At 54.4% G+C, this 22210-nt stretch overlaps 1 protein-coding gene across 1 annotated transcript; it reads left to right on the top strand.

The window, feature by feature from the left end:
- Positions 1-1246: 1246 nt before the first annotated feature.
- HPN (hepsin) lies at positions 1247-19423 on the top strand. Its single transcript, XM_029065298.2, has 12 exons — positions 1247-1458; positions 12629-12730; positions 13020-13061; positions 13248-13377; positions 13610-13732; positions 13880-13920; positions 15890-16055; positions 16220-16410; positions 16618-16713; positions 16826-16968; positions 18859-19023; positions 19214-19423. The coding sequence occupies exons 2-12, from the start codon at positions 12715-12717 to the stop codon at positions 19250-19252; spliced, it is 1152 nt and encodes a 383-aa protein (XP_028921131.1). The 5' UTR covers positions 1247-1458; positions 12629-12714; the 3' UTR covers positions 19253-19423.
- The last annotated feature ends 2787 nt before the right edge of the window (positions 19424-22210 follow it).

Below are 22210 nucleotides of genomic sequence, written 5' to 3'. Positions count from 1 at the left end.
ATCTTGGCCCCGCCCCGGGCCCGGCCCCCCTCTCAGGGCCTGGTCTCGACCCCGCCTCCGCCAGCCCCAGCCCGCCCCCCGGCCCCGCTCCTTCTTGCGGGACTCCAGCCCTTGACCTGGCCCTGGCCCAGCCCCAATGGGCGGACTTGGCCGGGGAAAATAAAGACTCTTGGACCGGACCGGCCCGGATCTCCGTCTCCCCGCAGTCAGCGTCGATGGCGGTGCGGGCTGGGCCTGGAGGGTGGGGGCGAGGCTGTCAGGGTCTCCGTGCGAGTTTAATTCTATTTGGGGTGGCGGGGGGCGGTGAGTGTGGGTTTGTGTCTACTCTGTGTCTGTCTATCTGACTCTCTCTGTGCGGAGTTGGGGGAATGAGAAGGGCAGAGAGCGGAAGTGAAGTGCGGCTTGGGACGGGGAGATGGGACTGGGCTCGTGTCCACTGAGTCCTAGGCGCAAAGGGAAAACACACGGATAGACACTCACACCCTGTGTCGGGGACGCACACCTTCGGCCACTCCCGTGTGGAGCTGTTGGCGCTGCGGGCGGGAGGTGAGCTAAGTGGGCAGTGGCTGGGGCAGGATGGGTGCTTGCAGGCTGCGCAGGGCCAACGGGTCAGAGAGGCCTATTTGTGTCTGGGACTTTATAACCGCTTGGGAGGAAGCTCTCAGGTCTGGTCGGAGGCCCCGGGGAAGCCCGGGTCGGGAGGGAGACGGAGACTTTGCTCCGGGAACCGGGCCACTGACCCCATCGTCACCCTGATGGAACTCGGGGACGTCGGCTCCCTGGCCCCCACAGCCAGAATTCGGGGCCACCGATCCCATCGCCCTGACAGCTGAAACTCAGAGGCACCGGCTCCCTCGCCCCCACAGCCGAACTCGGGCACCGGCCCCTCACCAATCGCCCGCCCAGGCCTGGCGCCGGCAAACACGAGTAGCCCTCTCGGAGAACACGGCGGGGTGTGACACCTGCCCAGCTGTGTGCACAAGCACGTTCTCACGGACAGACACACTTTCCATTCAGTTTAATCGTTTCTATCGAGCGCCGACGGAGTGCAGAGCACTGCACTAAGCGCCTGGGAGAGTGCACTCTAACAATAACTAGACCCAATCGCTGATGCCTCCCACCTCCCTGTCCGGTCACCCCTCCCCCACGCCCTCGGGCAGCATCCGTCCCCATTGGGCCTCGGGACAGGCCCTCCCCCTCCCGCCCCTTCCTCCGCCCGGCCCTCCTGCTCAGGTGAGTCGGTGTGCAAAGCCCCCAACCGCGCGGGCCTGTCTGCCCGTACTGCCCTGCCCTGCCCTGCCCTGCCTGCCTTGCCTTGCCTTACCCTTGCCTTGCCCTGCCCGGCCCGAGCTCGCCCTCCCCAGCCCCCCCAGGCCCCGCCGGCTGACCACCATGTTTCTCCGCCGGCCCCGATGGTCCCCTAGGACGCGGGATCCAGGCCCCTCCGGGCGCTCGTCGGTAAGGACCCCGCAGCCCTCCGCGCCCTTGCAAAGCCCCGAGGCCAGCTCCTTCCCCACCCCCCCCAGACGGCCCCGTCCTCCTCCTCCTCACCCCCCGCAGCCACTCCCGCTCCCTCACCGTCCGCTCCCCTCCAGCCGGATCTACTCCGTCCCCGCCGTCGTCCTGTCCCCCCGGTGGTCCCGTCCCCTCCCCCCCCTGGTCCCGTTCCCCTCTGCGGACCCAAATGTCCGGGCCCCCGTTCAGCCCCTCTGCCCAGCCTGTAAACCGTGTCCTTGTCCGAGGTGACCGAAAGCACTGGCAAAGGCTGACGACGGCTGGACGGCTCGGGAGGGAGGCCGGCGAGCTGCGCCCGAGGCACCGCGCCCTCCTGACTCAGTGCCCCCCCACTCCCTAGGCCCCTCTGGCGGCTCCCCTGGCCGTTCTGCCCCACCGTTCGCTCCCGGAATCATTAACCAACAGCGGGCCATGGCCAGGAAGGACAGTGAGTGTGTCCACCCCCTCCCCCCACTGCTTGCTCCCTGCTTCTCCTCCCCCCCCCCCCGCTGTCTGTCTCCCCACGCCCGTCCGGTCCAGGGTCTCGTCTTCACAGTGACCCCCGTGACAACTCCGGGCACCCCTCAGAGTCCGAAGGAACCACCCAACACTCTTAGCTCTCCTCTCTCCATCCCTGTATTCTTGACTCTTTACCCCCACTGACCCACCGTCCACTCAACATTTCTGACTCTCCCCTCCCCATCCCTGGTTTTCCCTTCAGTGACCCAGCGTGAACCACCTAACTCCCTCCGCCCTTTTTTGATTCTCCCCCAGTAAATCAGTATGGACCATCCAAGCCCCTGGCTCTCCCTTCTTGGTCCTTGACTCTCCCCTCAAGGAAAGCTGTCTCTGAAGCTACGTTGACCTCGTTGGACTCGCTGATGTTTCCTGCTGCGATCAATCATTTTTTTCTCTCCCAAGAGCTTAGTCCAGTACTCTGCACTAAAGTTAGTACTAAAGATCCATGCCCTGAAGGAGTTTACAGTCTAGCCTGGGAGACAGCCATTGACGTAATCTCGATAGGAATGGATTCGATATGAGTTAGTGCTTAAAATATCTGGATATGTAAGTCCATGCATAGAGAGCTTGCTGTGGGAGGTTCTCAGCACGCAAAAGGTGTAGAAAGGTGGCACAAAAGTCTGCGGGACCCTGCGGGCAGCACCTGACAGTGCCAGCCCCATTTGCCCCTTTACCCCCGTCCGTCCTCTCAAAGGCTCAAACCCTGACCTCCTCCTTGGAATTTACCTGCCTGTTTATCCCCTCCAGCCTGACCCCGACCACCCCCTTGATACTTCCCTACTTGTCTGTTCCCCTCCAGCCCCCCCCCCCCCCCCCCCCCCCCCCCCCCCCCCCCCCCCCCGCTCCCGCCCCCCCCCCCCGCCACCAGCTGGCCTTTGGTACCTTCTCTTACCTGTCTTCCCTCCCTTGCCGCTTCCCCTCCCCACGACACCCCCCCCCACGCACTTCCTTCCCTTGACACCCCCCACACACACTTTGTACTTCCCTGCTTATGTGTCCTCCCCTGGCCTAACCCCCCCTGGCCCTTTGATCCTGCTTCCCCTCCCTCGATTGGCCACCTAGTATTTCATGACCTTATGGGTCTCTCCCAACACCCCCAGGGCCTTTAGCTCTGTCCCCTTTGGTCTCCTCCATCCATTAACCATTAACCAGTCTGCCACTGGACCTTGTGCAGCTGAGGCCCCAGCCCCCCACCCTCACCCTGCCTAGGACTGTGTTTCATCCTGGAGCAGCTAGGAGTTTCTGTGGGAGGCTGCGGGGGGGGGGGGGGGAGAATAAGTACCAGAGTGAATTAAGTGCACCCACATGCCCAGACAGACCGAGGCAGCAAGGTTCAGTAGAAAGAGCACAGAACTGAGAGTTAGGAGACCTGGATTCTAATTCCAACCCCATCCACTTGTCTGCTGTGTGATCTTGGACAAATCACTTAACTGCTCTTCATCTCAGTTTTTTCATCTTTGAAATGAGGATTCTGTTCTTTTGCTTAAACTGGGAGTTCCTTATGGAACAGGGTCTGTGGTTGATCTAATCGTCTTATATCTACCTGGTGCTGAACACACTGCTTGGTACGAAATGACAAATGGCACAAATACCATGATGATGATGATGATGGTGATGATGATTCTCAGACTGGACCACGAGGCATGGGCAAGTGACTAAAAGTTGGGGAAAGGACAGACAGGTGGTCCACATCTCCTTACTTCTTGAAAACCTTAAGTGGTTGCCCATCAAACATAAACCCCCACCATCAGCTCCCCACTTCCTACCTGACCTCGCTGAACTCATATTACAACCCAGGCCACACACTTCGCTCCTCTAATATCAGCCTACTCACTATACCTCAATATCACCTACTTTGCTGCCAATCCCTACCCACATCCTCCCCCCTGGCCTGAAACTCCCTCCCCCTTTATATACAGCAGACGATCGCCCTCCCCACCTTTAATCAATCGATCATATTTACTGAGCGCTTAGTTTGTGCAGAGCAGTGTACCAAGTGCTTGGGAGAATATAATATAACAGACAGGCTCCCTGCTCGTAACGAGCTACAGTCTGGAGGGGAAGCTTTCAAAAGCCTTATTAAAATCACATCTCCTTCTAGAGGTCTTCCCTACGTCCTCAGTTTCCCTATTTGCTCACTTGACTCTTCCAGAGCCAAACTGCTGCTTGGCCCTCAATCTCTATCTTGCACCAAGCCCTCCTCCATCTCACACCTCTGACCTGGAACTCTCTCCCTCTTCACCTCTGACAGACCATCACTCTAACCTCCTTCAGAGCCTTCTTAAAATCACATCTTCTCCCAGAGGCCTCCCCCAACTAAACCCTTATCCCCATTTCCCTCTTTCCTCTGCTTCACCATTGCACTTGGATTGATACCCTTTATTCACCCCACCCTCAGCCCCACAGCCCTTATGTATGCATCCATAATTCATTTAAAAGTTGATTTGACTGAAATTAATACCTGTCTCCCTCTTTAAACTACAAGATATTAATTTTAATGTCTGTTTCTTTCTCTAGGCTGTAAGCTCCTTGTGGGTAGGGAGAATTTCTGCCAACTCTGGATATTGTATTCTCCCAAGTGCTTAGTGCAGGGCTTTGCACACAGTAAATGCTGAATAAATACGATCAATTGATTATTTGCCTTCCCTTCTGTGTTCTGTGTTGCCTATGCACTTGGATTTCTACCCCTTAAGTACTTGATATTCATCCCACCTTCAGCCCCACAGCACTCACGTATATATCCTTATATCCTCTGCTACTTCCTCTTTCTGGAATTTATTTTAGTATCTTTCTCTCTCCCTCTGGACTGTAAGGTCAGGGCAGGGATAGTGCCTATCAACTCTATTGTCTTGCACTCTCCCAAGCACTTAAAACAGTGCTCTGTACACAGTAAGCACTCAATAAATGCCACTCATTGATTGACAGACAAATGGATGTCCTAGTCCTCCTCCTCCTCCTTTCCCCCTCCATCCATTCCCCTCTCCCTGACCTGCCTCACAATCCCAGCCAAATGCTGCCAAGCACTGGAGGCTGCCTGGGCCTCCAACTCCGAGCCTGACGTTCAGCTCCTTCAGCCACGGCATCCTGCTGGTTTTTGCCTTTATTGTGTGTATTTGTCTGTGTTGTTTTTGACTGTGTAAATCAATCAGTGGTATTTATTAAACACTAACTCCTACCACCCCTCTTGCCAAGGTCCTGATGGACTGATCCTCTCACCCTCTCCCTGACTACTTCCTCTAGACTGTAAGCTCATTATGAGCAGGGAACGTATCTGCTAATTCTGTTGTAGCCTACTCTTCCAAATGCTTACTGTAGTGCTCTGTACATAGTCAGTGCTCAGTAAATACCATTATAAATACCACTGCTTGACTGATTGACTGGGTTTGGAGCACCGGACTAACAGAGCACTGTAGTAAGCACTTGGGAGAGTTCAGTACAACAGAGTTGGTAGACAGGTTCCCTATCCACAAGGAGCTTACAGTCTACAGGGAGAGACAGACTTTAAAATACATTATGGATATGTCCAAAAGTACCGTGGGGCTGAGGGTGGGGTGAATATCAAACCCTTAAAAGGTAACAGTTCTAAGGGGATAGGTGACGTAGAAGGGAGAGGGACTAGGGGAGATGAGGACTTAGTCAGGGAAGGCTTCTTGGAGGCGATGTGATTTTAATAAGGCTTTGAAGGTGGGGAGAGTGGTACCTGTCAGATATCAGTCAATCACATTTATTATTAGATATGAAGGGGGAGGGCGTTCCAGACTAAAGGCAGGATGTTGGCGAGGGATCGGCAGCGAGATAGATGAGATCGAGGTACAGTGAATAGGTTGGCGTTGGAGGAGCCAAGTGAGTGTGCTGGGATGGAGTAGGAAATCATCAAGGTAAGATAGGAGAGGGTAAGCTGGTTGAGTGCTTCAGTTCTGAGGGTAAGGAGTTTCTGTTTGATCTGGAGGTGGATGGGAAACCATTAGAGGGTCTTGAGGAATGGGAAGAGGAGAACTGAATGGCTTTTCAGAAAAAATGATCTGGACAGGAGAGTGAAGTAAGACTGGAGTGGGGAGAAGCAGGGAGGTCAGCAAGGAGGCCGATGTAGTAGTCTTAGTGGGATATAGAGAAGTGGCATGACGTAGTGGATAGAACAAGGGCCTGGGAGTCAGAAGGTCATGGGTTCTAATCCTGACTCTGTCACTTGTCTACTGTGTGACCTTGGGCAGGTCACTTCACTTCTCTGGCCTCAGTTCCCTCATCTGTCAAGTGGGGATTGAGACTTTGAGCCCTACGTGGGGCAGGGACTGTGTCCAATTCGATCTGCTTTTATCCACCCCAGCACTTAGTACAGTGCCTGGCACAGAGTTAAGTGCTTAACAGATACCATTATTACTATTATTATTATATAATAAGTTCTTGGACCAGCATAGTAGCAGCATAGATGGAGAGGAGAGGAAAGGGTGGATTTTAGCGACAACGTGAAGGTACAACTGTAAGGAATCCTCGACAGATAGAATATGTGAGCTGAATGAGAGAGATGAGTTGAGGATGGGCTTGTGAGGCAGGGAGGATTGTGGTGGTGTCTACAGTTATGGGAAAGAATGGGGGGGCAGGTTTGGGTAGGAAGATGAGGAGCTCATTGTGGGCAGGGGTTGTCTCTAATAATAATGTTGGTATTTGTTAAGCGCTTACTTTGTGCCGAGCACTGTTCTAAGCGCTGGGGTAGATACAGGGTAATCAGGTTGTCCCACGTGAGGCTCACAGTTAATCCCCATTTTACAGATGAGGTAACTGAGGCACAGAGAAGTTAAGTGACTTGCCCACAGTCACACAGCTGACAAGTGGCAGAGCCGGGATTCGAACTCATGACCTCTGACTCCCAAGCCCGTGCTCTTTCCACTGAGCCATGCTGCTTCTCTATTGCTGAATTGTACTTTCTCAAGTGCTTAGTACAGTGCTCTGCACAGAGTAAGCTCTCAGTAAATTCGATTGAGTGAATTAATGAATGAATTCCATTTTGGACATATTTAGTTTGAGATGTTGGCGAGACATTTTTGTAGAGCCACTCTGAAGGCAGGAGGAAATGTGAGACTGCAGAGAAGGAGAGAGGTCAGGACTGGAGAGGTAGATTTGGGAATCATTTGCGTAGAGGTGGAAGTTGAAGCCGGGGTGGGGGGGTGGGGACGGGCTGGGGCGGGGAGTGAATGAGTTTTCTCCAAGGCAATGGGTGGAGCTGGAGAATTGAAGGAAGCCTTGAGGGAGTCCCTCAGTTAGGGGGTGGGAGGCAGAGAGGAGGAGTGCCAAGGAACATTGTCATCACTCCTGATGTGTTTGTCTCCAGGCCCTTCTCCCCATTTACATCCTTAGGTTGTGAGCCTCCTGAGAAGCAGAGGTCCCTTGTCCAATTCCCACTTGTGTACTCTCTCCCAGTGCTTATATAGTGCTCTGAGTTGCAGTAAGTGCTTAATAAAAAACTCTTACTCCTCCTGTGGGGAGGGCAGACCAGTCTCCCCTTCATCCTCTCCCTGCTTCTGACCAGTCACTGGTCTTTTTGGCCCCCACCCATGCTTGACTCCCTGCAGGGGACTCTACCCCTCCCCCTCCCCAGGCCCCCTTCTTCCATCTCTCTGAAGCAGCTTCACTTTTTCCCACTTCTCCAGTCTCACTGGGAAAGGGGGAGGAGTTGGCCTGCCTCTTGCCTTGCAGCGTTGCTCTCTCACGTTCTCATCCCCTCTGTCTCTCTTTTAACCTTCCCCAGATGCCCACCTCATCCATCCCTCCCTCCCACTTCAATTACTAGCAACATCATCTACTGCCTCCGATGACCCCTTCCAGGTTTCTGAGAAGTTTGGAAGCCTCTGTTACATTCCTTCTCTCCTTCTCCACCCTGGGCATGGGTCCTCCAGCAGCCCAGGTGGACATTCTCAATGGCCTTCCAGCCACCAGCTTCCTCTCGCTCCTCAGCTCTGCCCCACCAGATCTGTCACCGACTAGGGGACACACGCCAGACCTCAGCCTCAGCAGTCGCTGTACAATCTCTACCCTCACCAGCACCGAAATCCCACTCACGGCCCATAACCACCGCATCTGCCTTCATTCCCACGCGCTTTCTCTCCACAAATCTGTCCTGTCTCTCCACGGAGACCTCTCGTCACTTCACCCCCTCCACTGACTGGGAGTCAGAAGATCTGGGTTCTAATCCCGGAACAACCACTTAACTTCTCTGTGCCTCCATTTCCTCATGTGTAAAATGGGGATCTGACACCTGTTCTCCCTTCCCCGTACACCATGAACCCCTCATGAGCCAGGGACTGTGTCTGGCTTGATTATCTTGTACCTATCCCAGTGCTTAGTACATTGCTTGGCCCATAGCTGAATTAGGATAATAAGAAATGAAATATTTGTCCAAGATGGCATAGTGGATAGAGCACGGGCCTGGGAGTCAGAAGGTCATGGAAGGTCATGGGTTCTAATCCTGGCTCCTCCACTTGTCTGCTCTGTGACCTCGGGCAAGTCACTTCACTTCTGTGTGCCTCAGTTTCTTCATCTGTAAAATGGGGATTAAGACTGCGAGGCCCTTGTGGGACTGTATCCAGCCTGATTTGCTTATATCCACTGCAGTGCTTAGTACAGTGCTTGGCACATGGTAAGCACTTAACAAATACTGAAAAGCACCACAGTGTAGTGGATACAACACGGGCCTGGGAGTCAGAATGTCGTGGTTTTTAATCTCGGCTCCACTGCTTGTCTGCTGTGTGACCTTGGGCAAGTTGTTTCACTTCTCTGTGCTCCAGTTAGCGCATCTGTAAAATGGGGATTGAGACTGTGAGCCCCAAGTGGGACAGCGACTGTGTCCAACCCAATTTGCTTTTATCCACCCCAGCCCTTAATACACTGCCTGACACATAGGGAGCACTTAACTAAAAAATGCCATCGTTATTATTATTATTATCTCCCTATGCCTTCTTCTTTACTATCTCCTAGATCTGTGCACTTAGATCTGTACCCTTTCAGCACTCGATATTCACCTTACTCTCAGCCTCACAGCACTTATGTATGTAACTGTAATTTATTTATGTTAAAGTCTGTCTTCGCATTTAGACTGTAGGCTCCTGATGGGCAGGGCACTTGTCTATCAACTCTGCTGCACTCTCCCAAGGGCTTAGTACAGTGTTCTGCATATGGTGAATGCTCAGTAAATACATTGATTGATTCCCTTCTAACATTCCTGTTCAAACTCCTAGAAGGCACCATTTACAGCCCCTGCCTCCACTTCTCCTCTACTCATCCTCTGCCATCTGGCTTCCCCATTCTCCCACTTGGTCGAAATTGCTCTCTTTAAAGCCACCAGTGGCCCCCTCCTTGCCAAATCTAATGGACTATATGCTGTCCTAATCCTCCTTGACCTCTTGGCAGCCTGTGATGCTGTGAACCACCTCCTTCTGGTGGAAACACTATATACCAATGGTTTCCCTGCCATTCCTCTTGTGGTTCTCCTCCTACTTCTCTCACCACCCCCTCTCAGTCTCTTTTGCCAACAGTTCCTCTGCTTCCCACACTATAACTGTGGGGGGTCTCTCAAGGCTCAGTTCTGGGTCCCCTTCATGTCTCCATTCTCACCCGCTCCCTTGCGGCGGGTGGCGGGGTGGTGCTCATCTTCTCTCATGGCCTCAACTACCCCCTCTATGTGGATGGCTTCCAAATCTAACCCCAACCTATCTCATCCTCTGCAATTTCACATGTGAAATCGCAACATCCCCTCCCGGGAAATCTCTTTCTGGATATCTGCCAGCACGTCAAGCTCAACATATCCCAAAGTGAACTCTTCATCTGCTCTCTGAAATCCTCTTCCCCTCCTAACTTTCCCATCACTGTTGGCAACACTACCATCCTCCCTGTCTCTCAAGCCATCAGGCTTGGTATTATCAATCAATCAATTGTATGTACTGAGCACTTATTATGTGCAGATCATTATAATAATAATAATGGTATTTGTTAAGCACTCACTATGTGCCAGGCACTGTTCTAAGCACGGGGGTGGATACAAGCAAATTGGGTTGGACATAGTCCCTGTCCCATGTGGGGCTCACAGTCTCAATAAGCAGGGAGGGAGGAATGGTGGGAGAAGAGAGAAAGGTGGAGAGAGAAGAGAGTGCACTGCACACAGTAAGTGCTCAACAAATAAAATGGAATGAATGAGAGGCAAAGGGGGAAGGGAATTTGTTAATGAATTGTACATCGCCTCGATTCTATTTAGTTGCCATTGTTTTTACGAGATGTTCTTCCCCTTGACTCTATTTATTGCCATTGTTCTTGTCTGTCCGTCTCCCCCGATTAGACTGTAAGCCCGTCAAACGGCAGGGACTGTCTCTATCTGTTGCCGACTTGTTCATCCCAAGTGCTTAGTACAGTGCTCTGCACATAGTAAGCGCTCAATAAATATTATTGAATGAATGAATGAATGAAAGGGAAGGAGAAGAGAGAGAAGAGGGGAGGGAAGAAGGGGGATCAAGGGAGAAAAAGAGAGGTAAGAGGAGAAGGGCGGGAAAGGGATGGAGAAGGGTGGGAAGGGGGAGGGAAAGAGGGAGAAGGGATAAAAAGAGGGGCAAGAGAGATAAGGGGGAGAAAGAGATGGAGAAGAGAGGGCAGAGGGAGGGAGAAGAGAGGGAATGGGGAGGGAGACAAGAAGTTGGGGGGAGGGAAGGAGGGAGAAAGGAGACAGGCAAGAGAGGTAAGGGGGAAAGGTAGGGAAGGGATAGAGAAGAGAGGGAAGGGGGAGGGAAGGAGGGAGAAGGGAGAAAAGGAGGAGCAAGAGAGGTGAGAGGAGAAGGTGGGAAAGAGATGGAGAAGGGAAGGAAGGAAGGAGAAGGGAGAAAGGGGGAAGAAAGTTAAGGGGGGAAGGATGGGAAAGGGATGGTGAAGAGAGGGAAGGGGAAGGGAGAAAAGTTTGTGGGGGGGGAAAGGAGGGAGAAAGGAGAAAAGAGGGGCAAGAGAAGTAAGGGGAGAAGTTGGGGGCGGGGGGGAAGGTGCGGAAGGGAGGGAGGGGTTGGGGGCGGTCTGCCCTGGGGCCGGACCTTACTGGACTGGCCTCCTGGGAATCCGCACTATACTGTACTAAGCGTTTGGGAGAGTACAATATAACAGAGTTGATAATATGTTCCCTGCCTTATCTTTGACTCCTCTCTCTCTTTCAGTCCTTATATTCAATGTCATCAAATTTTGCTGCTGCTTCCTTACCATCTCCAGAATCCACCCTTTTCTCTCCAGCACAATAGTCCGGTTTTTTTGCCGTACCCCGGCTCAACTACCACATCAGCCTTCTTACAAGACCTCCATGCTCCAGCCTCTTCCCTCTCCATTCCATACTGCACTCCACTGCCTTGATTCTGTTCTTCAGCCTCCATTCTGAGCCCATTTCCTCTGTCTTTAGAAACCTCCAACTGTTTTCCAGCCATATCTAAATCAAGCAGAAACTTTTAACCATTGGCTTTAGGGGGATCAGCTGTCTTCCCGCTACTTATCCTCACTCCCATCCCACTACACCCCAGCTCAGTTGCTCCATTCCTCTAGAGGCACCTATACCTTGTGCTCTTTTTTTAATGGTAATTGTTAAGCACCAACTGTGTGCTAGGCAGTATAGTAAGTGCTGAGGTAGAGGCTAGCTGATCAGGTTGGACTAGTTCATGGTCCCATGGGGCTCACGGTATGAATCCCCATTTTACAGATGAGGTAACTGAGGCTCAGAGAAGTTAAGTGACTTGTCTGAGGTCACACAGTAGACAAATGGCAGAGCCAGGATTAGAATCCAGCCCTCGGACTCCCAAGCCTGTGCTTTAACCACTAGGTCATGCTGCTTCTCTTGCTCGTGCCTTCCCTCTGGTCGCCACATCCGTCCGGCCCTTTTGAAGGGGAGGGGAAGCTCTCCTTCATATTTGGTAGACCGCTGTTCTCCCCATCTTTTAGGGTCTTCTGAAATTCTACCTCTCCCAAGAGGCCTTCCTTGATTCATCTCTCATATCGCCACCCTATTTCCTCTCCCATTGCCACTTGAGCACTTCTTCATCACCTAAGCATTTGTGTACTTCACCGTATTAATACTGTATTTTAAGATCTGTCTCCCCAGCTAAATTATAATCTCCTCAAGGGCAGAGATCATGACTACTAACTCTCCCAAGAGCTTAGTACAAACTTCTACCCAGAGTACATAGCAATTACTCAGTGCATTTGGTTGTTTAACTCCCTCCCTTCCCTGACTTCCACTTCCTTCCTCTCCTTCCCCTGAGGTGGGGCCTTGAGTATCCATTGGCCCTAGTGAGATGGGGAGAGGCCTATAGCTGCTCCCCCCATCCTCCCCTTCCCTCCCCTCTCCTTCCTGCCTTCACCTTCCCAGACCTGAACACAAAGTTCTGAAGTGTTGGCAGGGGCTGGGGGCCTGAGGAGCTGGGGGCCTTGGGACTCGGGGTTTGGGGTTCTGGAGGGCTGGGGGCCTGAGGGGTCTGGAGCCTGGGCCCAGTAGTCTTGTTGCCTGTGATAGGCCTTGAAATCAAGATCTGGGGGTTGGGGACTAGGGGGCTGGGGGTCAGGAGTGTGGGGTACCGGGGTCGGAGGGTGGACTGGGTGTGTACCCTAGGTCGGCCATCGGGGAGACTGTGGTCACCGCCCAGGATCACGGCTGTTTTCATCGGGGTCCTCGTGGTGCTGGCTACTGTGGCAGTCATGAGCTGGGTCATCGGTGAGAGCCTGGACTCGTGTTCCCTGCCTCCCCTCCCTCCTCCCATGGCCCCTGAAACTCCTTTTCCCTCACCTTCCCTTCACCTCCCCCTCCCCTTGCCCTCTCCATGCCACCCTCCCTATACCGCCCCTCCTCCCAGGGCTCTTCCTCCCCATGCCACCCTCCTGGACCTCCCCCTCCTCGTGCCACCCTCCTGGACCTCTCCTTCCCAGGCCTCTCCCTCCTCATGCTGCCCTCCCGGGCCTCCCCCTCCCTGGCCTCCCTTTCACCTGTGTCCATCTCTCTGCAGTGGCTGTGGTGCTGCCTGGCTCAGGAGATGGGCTGTATCCTGGTGAGTGTCTGTTACCATCAATCAATCTGTACCATTTATTGAGCATTTACTGTTTGCAGGGCACTTTACTGAACATCCAACTCAGGGCCTGCGGCCCCCATCCCAAATGCCTTGGCTCCCCTCCCATCCCCCCATAACTTCCTATGGGCCCCACTCCGACCTCTGACCCCTGGTCCGGTCCCACAGTGCAGGTCAGCACCGGGGACTTGCGCCTGGCAGTGTACGATGCGGCCAAGGCGCAGTGGCGGCTGCTGTGTTCCTCCCGACTGAATGCGCGGGCGGCCGCCCTGGGCTGTGAGGAGATGGGCTTCGCCAGGTAGCGGGGCCGGGGTGGGGCAGGGGCTCGGCAGGGGTTGTGGGAGTGGGGATGGGGCCTGACCGGTTTGGGGTGTTGGGGTGGGACGGTGCTGCCTTGCCCCCCACCTCTGCTGGGCATCGACTCACCTGGGGCTGGGTTTCATAAGGTAACAGGGCCAGGGATGGGGCCAGGGCTGGGGGTAGGGCTGGGACTGGGACACTGTCCTGACCCTCGGTTCCCACCCCTGCAGGGCATTGACTCACGAGGAGCTGGACGTCCGGACATCCGGCTCCAACGGCACATCGGGATATTTCTGTGTGGATGAGGAGCGGCTGCCCACTGCTGGGCGCCTGCTGGATGCCGTGGCCCTGTGGTGAGGGGAGACCTGGGGGGACTTGGGATGGGGACCACTGGGGGCTGCTGGCAGGTGGGGGCAGACTGGGTTGTGAGGCTGTGGGTGGGTGCCCCCAGTCTTTGCTCACCTCCCTGCCTCCCTCCCCTCACCCCCCACCCCCGGCAGTGACTGTCCCGCTGGCCGTTTCCTGGCTGTTCTCTGTCAAGGTAGGAGCCGCCATCCGGGCCTCCCCCTCCACTCCTGGCCCCGACCCTTCCTGCGCACCCTCACTCTGGGGATAAATGTGGGAAGGAGATCGGAGGGGGTACCTGGGGGTATATGTAGAGGTCGGTGGGTGGGGGTGCATGTGTATGTGTGCAGTCCATCCGACTGCCCTGAGAAGTTCCTGACGGCCCGGCTGGGTGGGGCGGAGCCGAGGTCGCCCTGTCCGGTCCATTCCCCATCACCAATGGGGTGAGGCAGATCAGGCCAGTCCCATACAACTTGTTCAATGCGGCCTCGCTGGATGGTGCAACCAGGGAGCCAGATGAAGATGTGAGAATAAGCTTCACTGCTCTTCGAGCATCATCCAAAGCCCTAGAAACAGTCATGACAGAATGACTGTTTGCAACTGACTGCCGCCTAAAGACCCAAACACCCAAGAAGACATGCAAAGGTAAACTACTTCGCCCAATCAGCCAGGAGTGAAGGGCAAACGATAAGTCTGAAGAATACAGAGAAGTGGTGTGGCCTAGTGGTAGAACACAGGCCTGAGATTCAGGAGGACCTGGGTTCTAATCCCGGCTCTGCCAGTGGTCTGCTGTGTGACCTTGGGCAAATCAATTAACTTCTCTGTGCTTCAGTTACCTCACCTTTAAAATGAGCATTAAGACTGAGAGCCCCGTGTGGGACATGGACTGTGTCCAACCTTGAATCTACCCCAGTGCCAGGCACATAGTAAGTGCTTAATACCCCCAAAAGCAAACAGAAAGAAAAAGACACTGAGTTAAGAAGGCCAGCACTTCCTCTGGGGGACTGGGAGACTGAGCCTGGCATCAGTGGCGGTAGCTGAGGTGGTGGGGAGTGAGCGCCAGATAAAACTAAAGGTGTGTGTCCAAGCCATAGGGTGCCCCATCTCCTCCACAGCTGAGGGTCCTGGACCTTGTGCCAGAACCCCTTGCCACCTCCTCAACCACTGCCTCCGGTGTTGCTTATGGGCCAGACTAGATGCCGAGTGGCAGGGCAGGGTCACGCAGTCCTGGGGCCGAGGTCGACCTCCCCCTGAGTCTCCGAGCCTCTGAGCAACACTCACCACAGCAGAGCTGTGTTGGGTGGGACACAAGGGAGGAGAACGAATGTCAGCCGGGTATCTGAAAAGCTGCTGAATTTGGAGCGGAAACCAGGAGAGCAAAAGCAAGGAGGGTGACACAGTACCGCCAGCCTTTGACAGTGGTGCACTGCAGCTGAAAGCCAGGAGTCGCAGAGCAGCCCTGCCCGTGGTGGCCCACGATGGCCCAGGATCGAGCAGCTCTTTTGGAGCAGAAGCTTCGTAAGGATTGAGAGAAAGTGAGGCAACAGTGACAAAAACGTTAGGCCTTGTAAACACCAAGGATCCACTTTTTTTTTGCACGCAGTGCAGCCATATTGGCCTTTCCAAGCACACATCCCCACACCTGGCTGAGTTTCACCATCAATGGCTGCTCCTATGAGCCTGGAGGATGACAAGGCACCTGCACATATGGGGCTGAAGGGCTGTGGCTCTGACTGAGAGAGGGGCTGGGGTAGTGTGTCTATGGAGGTGCTTTGTCATGAGTGTCATGGAGTCAAAGGCTCTCTCTATGTATGGATTTATGTAATGAGTCCTTACCTGGTAAGTGGATGTGGTTTGGTTCCTTTTTCTATCTCTCATTCCAAGCCTACCCACGAGTCTGTATATTGGATGTGTAAGGGATGTCTGTGTGTACAGATGCTCAGGAATGCGGACAGTTCTGCCTGCATCCTGGAGAGTCCCTGTATGCATGTGTATGTGTGTGCGTATATATGTGTGTGCCCCTGGCTGCCTATGGCCACATCTGTGGCCAAGTTGTGAACCGTGGCTACGTCTGTGGCCAGATGGTTGGCCACAACTGTGGCTGAGTCACCGACTGTGCCCCGCTCGCGAGCCCTCGGGGTACCATGTGATACTTGTGCCTCTAGACTGTGGTCGGCGAAAGCTGCCCGTGGACCGGATTGTGGGCGGGCAGGATGCCAGCCTGGGCCGCTGGCCGTGGCAGGTGAGTCTGCGCTATGACGGGACACACCTGTGTGGGGGCTCCCTGCTGGCCGGAGACTGGGTGCTGACCGCTGCCCACTGCTTCCCTGAGTGAGTGACCCTTTGGGAGGAGGCGGACGCGTGGGGAGTGGGATGGGTGGGGGATGGGGACAGCTGCAGATCCCAGAACGCTGGAAGAGGGAGGTGTAGGGTTGGGAATCCCCATGACACCTCCCCTGAACAGCCTCCCTCATCCCCTCCCCCGCCCCCACCAGGAGAAATCGGGTTCTGGCTCGGTGGCGAGTGGTGGCGGGGGCTGTGACACAGACCTCGGGGCAGGGCCTGGAGCTGGGTGTCCGGGCGGTGGTCTACCACGGCGGCTACAGGCCCTTTCAGGACCCCAACAGCGAGGAGAGCAGCAATGACATCGCCCTGGTCCGCCTGTCTGACTCCTTGCCCTTGACTGGTGCGCCCGGGGCCGGAGGTTGGGGTGGCGAGGCGGGTGGCGGGGGGGGATGCCTGACTGGGGCACGGGCCAGTGTGGCTACCCCCCCGGGGGGAAGCTCAGGTCGGTGTGCCCCCTGCCCACTCTGGGCTGAGACTCAGGCCGATCTGGACCCCTCGGATGGGGGCTCAGGTTAGTGTGTGCCTTCCTCCCCTCCCCCAACTGCAGAGTTTATCCAGCCTGTGTGTCTCCCTGCGGCCGGCCAGTCTGTGGAGGAGGGCAGAGTCTGCACCGTGACGGGCTGGGGGAACACTCAGTATTATGGTGAGCTCTCCGCTGGGGGAAGGGACGGGGGTGGTGCTGCTTCGCCCTGCCCCCAGATGTGGGCACAGAGTGGAGGTCTGTGCTCCCAACTCACCGCCACCCCCATCCTCAGGACAGCAGGCCGACGTGCTCCAGGAGGCTCGAGTGCCGGTCCTCAGCCACGCAGTCTGCACCAGCCCGGGCTTCTACGGGGCCCAGGTCAAACCCAAGATGCTGTGTGCCGGCTTCACCGAGGGCGGCATCGACGCCTGCCAGGTGTGGCCCCCCAGCCTCTGCCCGTGCCCCCCACTCACCCGCTTTCTTGCCCCCGCTCACCGGCTTCCGTCCCCTTCACTCCACAGAAACCGCCGTCTCAGAGATCACCGATGATCTCCTTCTTGCCAAACCCAACAGCCTCTACTCCATCTTAATCTTCCTCGACTTCTCGGCTGCCTTCGATGCTGTCAACCACCCCCTGGAAACATTATCCAACCTCAGCTTCACTGACACTGTCCTGGTTCTCCTCCTATCTCTCTGGCTGCTCGTTCTCAGTCTCTTTCACGGGCTCCTCCTCTGCCTCTCACTCCCCAACTGTGGGTGTCCCTCAAAGTTCAGTTCTGGGTCCCCTTCTATTCTCCATCTACACCCACTCCCTTGGAGAACTCATTCACTCCAATGGCTTCAACTACCACCTCTATGCAGAGTCCCAAATCTACATCTCCAGCCCTGGACCCTCTCCCTCACTACAGTTTTGCAGGTCTTCCTGCCTTCAGAACATCTCTACTTGGATATCCCGCTGTCACCTCAAATTTAACATGTCTAAAACAGAACTCCATATCTTCCCACTTAAACCCTGTCCTTCCCCTCACTTTCCTCTCACTGGAGGCGGCACCACCATCCCTCTTGTCTCACAAGCCTTATCCTTGGTGTTATCCTTGACTCCTCTCTCTCATTCAACCCACGTATTCGATCCATCACTTCATCCTGTTGGTTTGACCTTTCCAACATTGCTAAAATCTGCCCTTTTCTTTGCAACCAAACCGCCACCCCGTTAATCCAAGCACTTATTCCAACCCCCCCCCCCCAGATTACCATATCAGCCTCCTTGCTGACCTCCCGGCCTCCTGTCTCTCCCCACTCTGGTCCATACTTCACTCTACTACCTGGATCATTTTTCTACAAAAACATCCCAGCCATGTTTCCCCACTTCTCCAGTACCTCCAGTGGTTGCCTGTCTACCTCCACACCAAACAGAAACTCCTTGCCATTGGCTTTAAAGCACTCAGCAGCCTTTCCCCCTCCTACTTGAGAAGCAGCTTGGCTTAGTGGAAAGAGCATGGGCTTGGGAGTCAGAGGACATGGGTTCTAATCCGCATCTGCCACTTGTCTGCTGTGTGACCTGGAGCAACCCACTTAACTTCTCTGTGCCTCACTGAGCCTCAGTGCCTCATCTGTAAAATGGGGATTAAGATTGAGGGCCCTACGTGGAATAACCTAATTACCTTGTATCTACCCCGGCACTTAGAACAGTGCTTGGAACATAGTAAACACTTAAATACCATAATTATTATTATTATTTCACCTTGCTACTTTCCTACTACAACCCAGCCTACCCACTTGACTGCTCTAATGCCAACCTCTCACTCTACCTTGATCTCGTCTATCTCGCCGCCGACCCCTTGCCCACATCCCGCCTCTGGCCTGTATGCCTTCCATCTTCATATCCAACAGGCAATTTCCACCTTCAAAGCCTTTTTGAAGGCACATCTCCTCCAAGAGGCCTTCCCTGACTAAGCCCTCTTTTCCTTTTCTTCCACTCCTTTCTGTGTCACCTTGACTTGCTCCCTGCATTCATCTCCCCTCCCAGCCCCGCAGTACTTATGTACATGTCCATAATTTTATTTAATTCTGTTAATGTCTGTCTCCCCCTCTGGCCAGTAAGCTCGCTGTGGGCAGGGAATGTGTCTGTGATTTTGTACTCTCCCAAGCGCGTAATACAGTGCTCCGCATGCAGTCAGCCCTCAATAAATCCAACTGACTGACGGATTGGCCCAAGACTGGCTGACTGATGACTGGCCCCATCCCCAGCCTAGTCCCTGCTCCTACTCCCTGCCCTGTAGGCCCCACCCCCAGCCCACTTGTTTCCTCTCCCACCCACTCTGGCAGGGGGACAGCGGGGGGCCCCTCGTATGTGAGGACACACTCTCCCAGACCCTGCGCTGGAGGCTGTGTGGGATTGTCAGCTGGGGGATGGGCTGTGCCCTGGCACAGAAACCCGGAGTCTACACCAGAGTCAGTGAATTCCGGGACTGGATCCACCACTCGATGCAGGTACTGAAAGCCGCAGCCCCACCCCCTCCCCCATTGCTCGCACCCCTCGCTCCCCCGCCTCCTCTTCCCCCTCACCCTCCGCCTGGCTCTTTCCCTTGCCCTCGGGCATCCTCTCCCCCAGACTCATGTGGAGTAGAGTTAAGCTCTGACTCCCCGCTCTCTCTCCCCACCCTTTGCTTCTCTCCCCTAGGCTCATGCTGAAGACGTTGGAATGAAGGTTCAGCTCTGACTCAAACTGTGCCTCTGGTTCCCGGGGGCTGAGCCCCTCTCCAGCCCATCCCTTGCTGCTGTTCCCCCAGACCCTCCTGTAAATAGCTGGTGAACCCCCAGGCCAGGCTCTTCCCCCACCCCAATTCCCTGTAAATGTTAACTTTGAATAATAAAACTGGTTTGAATTAGGGCTTGCTCTACGTGCTCCTTCCGATCCTGCCAGCTCAGGGGATATCCTTGGGGACCTGAGTGCTGGGGGTGGATGTTTATGGGGGCTCAGGAGCCAGGTCAGTGAGGGGATTGGGCGGGGGGGGGGGGAAATGGTGGCAGAGTGTTTTCAGGAGCCTGAGAACATGGTATGGTGGGGGGCGTTCAGGTCAGGAGATGATGTGGTCAGACACAAACCCTGTCCCAAATGGTGTTCACGGTCTCAGAGGGAGGAATAATAGGAATTGATTTCCCGTATTACAGATGAGGAAACGGAGGAACAAACCCTGTCCTACCTCCGACTTTCCCATCACTGTAGATGGCACCACCAGTCTCCACCTCACAAGCCCATAACCTTGGCATTACCCTCGACTTATTTTTCTCATTCAACCCACGTACTGAATCTGTCACCAAATCACAGCATCGCTAAAATCTCCCTTTCCTCTCCATCCAAACTGCTACCACGTTGATCCAAGCATGTATCCTATCCTGCCTTAATTACAGCATCGGTCTCCTTGCTGTTCTCCCTGCCTCCTGTCTCATCCCACTTCAGTCCATACTTCACACTGCTGCTTGGATCATTTACCTAAAAAAGCATTCAGTCCATCTTTCCCCACTCCTCAAGAACCTCCAGTGGTTTCCCATTAAATAGAACCTTACCATCACTTCTGAAGCACACTTTCTCTTTGCCCCCTCCTATCTTACCTCCCTGATTTCCTATTATAACCCAGCCCATACACCTGGCTCTAAAGCCAATCTACTCACTATACCACAGTAATAATAATATGTTGGTATTTGTTAAGCGCTTACTATGTGCCAAGCAGTGTTCTAAGCGCTGGGGTAGATACAGGGTAATCAGGTTGTTCCATGTGAGGCTCACAGTTAACTCCCATTTTACAGATGAGATCACAGAGGCCCAGAGAAGTGAAGTGACTTGCCCACAGTCACACAGCTGGCAAGTGGCAGAGCCGGGATTCGAACCCATGACCTCTGACTCCCAAGCCCAGGCTCTTTCCACTGGGCCACGCTGCTTCTCATCTTCACAGTCTTGTCTATCTTACCGCCACGCCCTTGCCCATGACCCACTTTGGCCTGGAACTCCCTCCCTCTTCATATCTGACAGATCACCACTCTCCCCGCCTTCCGAGCCTTATTAAAAGCACATCTCCTCCAAGAGCCCTTCCCCAACTAAGCCCCCGTTTCCCCCACTCTGTCTTCCTTCTGCATCACACTTGCACTTGAATTTATACCCTTTATGATACTAATAATCATAATGGTACCTGTTAAGTGCTTACTGTGTGGCAAACACTATTCTAACTTCTGGGGTAGTTACAAGTTAAACAGGTTGGACACAGTCCCTATCCCGCTTGAGCCTCACAGTCTAAGTAAGAGGGAATAGGATTGAATCTTCATTTTACAAATGAGATAACTGAGGCACAGAGAAGTTAGATGACTTGCCCATGGTCATACAGCAAGCAATTGACAGAGCTGGGATTAGAACCTGGTCCTCTGACTCCCAGGCCTGAGCTCTTTCCACTAAACAATATTTTATTCACCCCACCATCAGCCCCACAGCACTTATGCACATATTCATAATTCATTTTAATATCTGTCTCTCACACTAGACTGTAAGCTCCTTGTGGGAAGGGAGCATGTCTAACTCCTTTATATTGTATTCTCCCAAGTGTTTAATACATTGCTCTGTACACAGTAAGGGCTCAATAAATACAATCAATTGAAAGAAGCGAAATGACTTTCCCAAAGTCATACAGCAGGCAAGTGACAGAACCAGCATTAGAACCCAAATCCTCAAACTCCCAGGCTCATACTTTTTGCACTAGGCTACTCGATGCTTCTCAAAAACTTTCAAGCATTGCCATTTCCCCTCTCTTCAGAACAAAAGTCCCAACCACTGGCTTGAAGGCATTCAATCAGCTCTCTCCCTCCTATTTACCCTCTCCCTTCTCCGACTATTAACCAATCAGTCAGTGACATTTATTGAGTGGCTACTGCCTGCAGAGCACTATACTAAGTGCTTGGGAGAGTGTGATTCAACAGAGTTGGCAGATATGGTCCCTGCCCACAAAGAGGTCACCCTCTCAACTCTCCGGCCTCGGGGCTCTGAGTTCCATCCTCCGTCCCGGTCGGTGCGCGGGGCTCCCTCTCGCCGCCGCCCTCCCTCATTGCAGGGAACTGCCTCGCTCTGGGGCCAGCAGGGGGCGATAGAGAACTTCTCCTCCGCGCCTGCCCACGGGGCTGCGGAGAAGCGGGCGGCGGGCGGCGGGCAGCGGGGCTGCAGCGGGGGCGAGAGCTGCAGTGAGCGGACAGGAACTGCTGAGGAGCGGGAGCCGCAGGCAGCGAGGAGGGACCTGCAGGCAGCGGGGCGGGGCTGCAGGGAGGCAGGGGCTGCAGGCAGCGGACCGGGGCTGCAGGGAGGCAGGAGCTGCAGGCAGCGGACCAGAGCTGCAGCGGGGCGGCAGCTGCAGGTAGCGGACCGGGCCTGCAGCGGGGCTGTAGCGGGGCGAAAGGTGCAGGCGGTGCCGGTCAACTCCCCGTAGGGAACCGGCTTGAATCGGCCCCCTCGGTTCGCTTCCACACATCTCTGATTTCTCACCTGATACCCTTCTTCTTACTGACTTATGCTATTAAAAGCCTTTATCCCCTTATGGGCTTCTCTCCATTGGAATCGAAGTGGGGAGAGGGAGTGCTGAAGGGGCTGGGGATTGGTGCCTGAACCCCCCAGGGTTTGAGGGAAAAACCGGAGGTCCCT

This window comes from Ornithorhynchus anatinus, chromosome 5 (genome assembly GCF_004115215.2).
Source record: "Ornithorhynchus anatinus isolate Pmale09 chromosome 5, mOrnAna1.pri.v4, whole genome shotgun sequence".
In the NCBI taxonomy this organism is placed as follows: Eukaryota; Metazoa; Chordata; class Mammalia; order Monotremata; family Ornithorhynchidae; genus Ornithorhynchus; species Ornithorhynchus anatinus.
This window is presented reverse-complemented; position numbering and strand designations above follow the sequence as displayed.

Excerpts from the sequence above, each read along its gene's own strand:
- HPN (XM_029065298.2), top strand. Across the intron at positions 16,056-16,219 it reads GCTGCCCACTGCTTCCCTGA|GAGAAATCGGGTTCTGGCTC; the intron begins GTGAGTGACCCT and ends CGCCCCCACCAG. Across the intron at positions 16,714-16,825 it reads GGGGAACACTCAGTATTATG|GACAGCAGGCCGACGTGCTC; the intron begins GTGAGCTCTCCG and ends CCCCATCCTCAG.